General features: G+C 39.6%; 1 protein-coding gene across 1 annotated transcript in view; it reads right to left on the reverse strand.

The window, feature by feature from the left end:
- Positions 1 to 992: 992 nt before the first annotated feature.
- LOC113541868 (CD276 antigen) overlaps positions 993 to 4255 on the reverse strand; it is a 4406-nt gene continuing 1143 nt past the window's right edge. Inside the window, exons 2-4 of the mRNA XM_026939043.3 lie at positions 2978 to 3325; positions 2563 to 2853; positions 993 to 1605 (exon numbers count right to left, since the gene is read on the reverse strand). Coding sequence (XP_026794844.3) covers positions 1325 to 1605; positions 2563 to 2853; positions 2978 to 3325 — 920 coding nt within the window. The 3' untranslated portion in view covers positions 993 to 1324. The remainder of the gene's footprint in view (positions 1606 to 2562; positions 2854 to 2977; positions 3326 to 4255) is intronic.

Raw genomic sequence — 4255 nt, forward strand, 5'->3', positions numbered from 1 at the left:
TTCCACATTTCTGTACGTATTCACCAGAACACACTATGAACACAGAAAAAGGTGTTTGAGTGTTTGAAAGTAGCACCACAGTGTTCAAACATGACATTCAGAATCATTTCTGAATAAAATACAAGTTTTAATCAATAGTCATTTCAAATTATTATTAAAATGCTCAACAATGAACATCTGTATAATTATATATAACTGAAAATAATTTAAATGTATTTTTTAATAATATAAAATCAATTCTTTAAAATCTGGCGCTAAAATTGAACATTATTTGAAATCTAAAAGTAAAGTTCTTTAAAAATAAAGAAGAGCTTATATAAGTAATAATAAACGACATGCGTTTATTCAGACCTCTCGTCCAGCAAGAGTGATTTATCAAATAACAACAAAAAGTTTAAAATCACAGCTCTACATCTTAAACGTTGTGGATTTTTCTTAAACTCTGAACACATAAATATTATAGATTGTAGCTGCCACTGTTTAAGACTGAATTTAATATTAAATTATAGAAAATTGTACAGTAATTACTGAACACTAACATTTATTCTGAATCAGTAATGCAGTAACGAGTGCAGCGCAGAGATCTGATCCAATCACAACATCTGTGTGAACATCTGTGTCAGGAGTTCACCTAAACCTCGTGTTTCCTGTTTTTGACATTTTTTCGGTTCTAAAATTGTTATAATGTCATGACTCGTCTTGTAGCTGTTTGGTTTGTTTTTGCACTTTAAAGTCTTGAAGTAAGAATTCTGTAAAAGTGATAAATGAGAGAGAAACTTCTAGAACAGCGGCCAGTTAAACAGTGGGCAGAGTCACAGTTTAGCTTCATGATCTGGTGATGTGACACAGTGAGGTAATCAGTGTGCAAGAAAAAAAGGAATTTAGTGAAAATGCAGAATGAATCAAATAATAGAAAAATAGACTGACATGAACATGAAGACAATTTAAAGTAAAAAATAAATAAAATAAAGAATTCATTTCTTTACAGAATATCTAGGATGCTGTTATTTATTCATCTTCAGTAAGCCCTTTACACTGCTCAGAGTCGCAGCAGATCCGGAGCTTTCCCGCGGGAGAATACACCCCGGATGGGACGTGGCATTTATATGTTCATACAATCATTATAGACACTAATGTCCAAATTCTTCAATGTCCAAATGTTTCTGTAAGCACAGAAGCAGGAATGTCAGGAGGTAGTGATCAGGATGGAGACGTCGTTTCGAGGCCGTGACTCCACGCAGGTGGAAAAAGCAGTGGAGTGACACGAGCACTCACAGTTTACATTTAAAGCTAAATTAAATAAATATCTAATAAAAAACTACATTTATCGCTCTAATCTAACCATCTCTTCTGGGATCTTTAACAGAGTTTCTGTAATACTCTCAGCTGCATCTGTTGAAGATTTCTCTGTTTCTGTCTGATGGGTCGAAGCTGCTGATGACTCTATATTAGTCTCGGAAGTATTTCGGGAGTTATATTTCTTCATCTTCCGGTGTCGAAGGATAATAATAATTACTAAAATGATCAGCGCTAGTAACGAAACTCCAACAATGGAAAGTCCGATGAATAGTGCTCGCCGTTCGCTCTGCTCAAATCCTCCATTTTCTGTAAAACAAAAAATAAAAACATTCAGAAATGTTAATTTTACAATCCACAGTTTTTTTTTTTTTAAATTTTCCATTTCAGATCTGAATGCTAGCAGATAGAGTTAATCACAGCAGTTAGAGTTAATCACAGCAGATAGAGTTAATCACAGCAGATAGTGTTAATTACAGCAGATAGAGTTAATTACAGCAGTTAGAGTTAATCACAGCAGATAGAGTTAATCACAGCAGAGAGTTAATCACAGCAGATAGTGTTAATCACAGCAGATAGTGTTAATCACAGCAGATAATCACAGCAGATAGAGTTAATCACAGCAGAGAGTTAATCACAGCAGATAGTGTTAATCACAGCAGATAGTGTTAATCACAGCAGATAATCACAGCAGATAGAGTTAATCACAGCAGATAGTGTTAATCACAGCAGATAGTGTTAATCACAGCAGATAGAGTTAATTACAGCAGATAGAGTTAATCACAGCAGTTAGAGTTAATCACAGCAGATAGAGTTAATTACAGCAGATAGAGTTAATCACAGCAGTTAGAGTTAATCACAGCAGATAGAGTTAATCACAGCAGATAATCACAGCAGATAGAGTTAATCACAGCAGATAGAGTTAATCACAGCAGATAGTGTTAATCACAGCAAATAATCACAGCAGATAGAGTTAATCACAGCAGATAGTGTTAATCACAGCAGATAGAGTTAATCACAGCAGATAGAGTTAATCACAGCAGATAGTGTTAATTACAGCAGATAGAGTTAATCACAGCAGTTAGAGTTAATCACAGCAGATAGAGTTAATCACAGCAGAGAGTTAATCACAGCAGATAGTGTTAATCACAGCAGATAGAGTTCATGTCTACTTTTATTATTCAGTTTTTAAAAATTGTAGTAGAGGCAACTTGCTGTGTGTAAGTTAATAAAACTCTCCAGGACGTGTGGTCTTGATGAACCCACCTGAGAGGAGGTCGATGTTCCTCCTGATCTCCTGGCCCAGATCTGGGTTCTTCATGAAGAAGGTGATGGAGGAGTTGACGGTGCCGCTCAGGTTCAGTTTACTGTTCACGCTGTACAGACGTGTGTGTTGGTCCTGCCTCAGCTGCGTGTGTGTGACGTTGGTGATGTCGCTCTCGTTACCCATCAGCCACTGCAGCGAGGGGGAGGGGTACCCGCCCTCTGAGGTCACCCGCACCTCCACGTGGCCGTCGTTCAGCATGGAGATGTGCAGACGAGGCTCGGTGTAGAACGCTAAAGGAGGGGCGGAGAAGAGTGGTCAGTTACCATGGTAACCAGTAACGCTTCATTCTGAGTGCTAGCTAACATTAATGCTAACTTTCTTTAGAGCACTTTATCATGAAATTTGCATCATTACCTGCTACTTTGAGGCCGAAGCTCTTCATCTGGCTGCCCAGCTGAGTGCTGATGGAGCAGGTGTACTCCCCCGCATCCTCCAGAGTGGTACGGTCCAGCCTGAGCGATGCGTTCCCCTTGTTCATCTCCTGGTGGAACAGGCTGGTGCGGTTGGCGTATCTCGGGCTCTGGTACTGCAGCTGGTCTCGGCCGTGGAAGAAACTGTGGACCACCTCTAGGTGGCGCTGCCACGTGATCACGCTGCTGCCTGCGTCCCACGAGCCGCTCACTGGGAACGTGCAGGACAGAAGCACCGCCTCGCCGTACACAGCCATCTGTACACGAGTGGGTACCGAGATCTCAAACTCAGCTACGGAGACAAATATGGAGGAAAAAGGTTCACCTTTAATATAATCGTGAGTTGTGAGACACTTTGAGGTTCTTCAACAGTCATAAAGCAGTGGTGTAACTGGATAAAGTCAGTTTCTGCTGGTTTGTATTTTAAACTATAAGCAGAACTGTAGAAAATATGAAATGTTTCCCCTGACAAAGCAAGATGTTTTAATGTCAGCATGAAGGTCTGAATGTGACCTACACGGGATGATTTGTGCTCTGTCCAACAACAGATGCACGTCAAAAGTGTTTTTATGAGTCACTTCATGGTTAGTCCCATATTTTCCTATCCATAACCTTTAATCTGTTGATGCGGGGTGTGTGTGTGTGTGGGAGTGTGTGTGTTGAGAAGCCACATTATCTGTACTTTCCTACGTGTTCATAGCTCATTTGTTTATAACTTTGTATTGATCTTAGAGCCGTAGCTCATAGCTGCATTAAAGACGTCACTCAGTTGTGTTATAAAGATTGTGTTCTGTGTAAAAGAATGATTAAGATCAGCAGACATGGAGGTCAACACTACAAATTGAGGACAGATACATCAACAACTTATCCGAGTGAACCGCAGTGGTGAAACTCAGCAGCCTGTGAACGGAAAACACTTTCTTTTCTTTAGTTTTTTTGCCTCACAGCTCCAGAGTTCCTGATTTCAGGTGTGGAGTTTTGTGTGTTCTCCCCGTGTGGGTTTTCCAGTGTTCTCCTACTTCCCAAACACATGCATGTGTACAGGTGGATTCACTGTGTGTGTGTGTGTGTGTGTGTAGAGATGTTCCTCGCCATTTTAGTCATTAAAAAATGTCTATTAAACAATGTTCCTGACTTCATGTACTCTAAATTTACACTGTTGTACAAGCTAAAACTAGTGTACACACATTCTTAAGTGAGTCTAAATATCACGTGACATGAC

Source organism: Pangasianodon hypophthalmus, chromosome 3 (assembly GCF_027358585.1).
Source record: "Pangasianodon hypophthalmus isolate fPanHyp1 chromosome 3, fPanHyp1.pri, whole genome shotgun sequence".
Classification (NCBI taxonomy): domain Eukaryota; kingdom Metazoa; phylum Chordata; class Actinopteri; order Siluriformes; family Pangasiidae; genus Pangasianodon; species Pangasianodon hypophthalmus.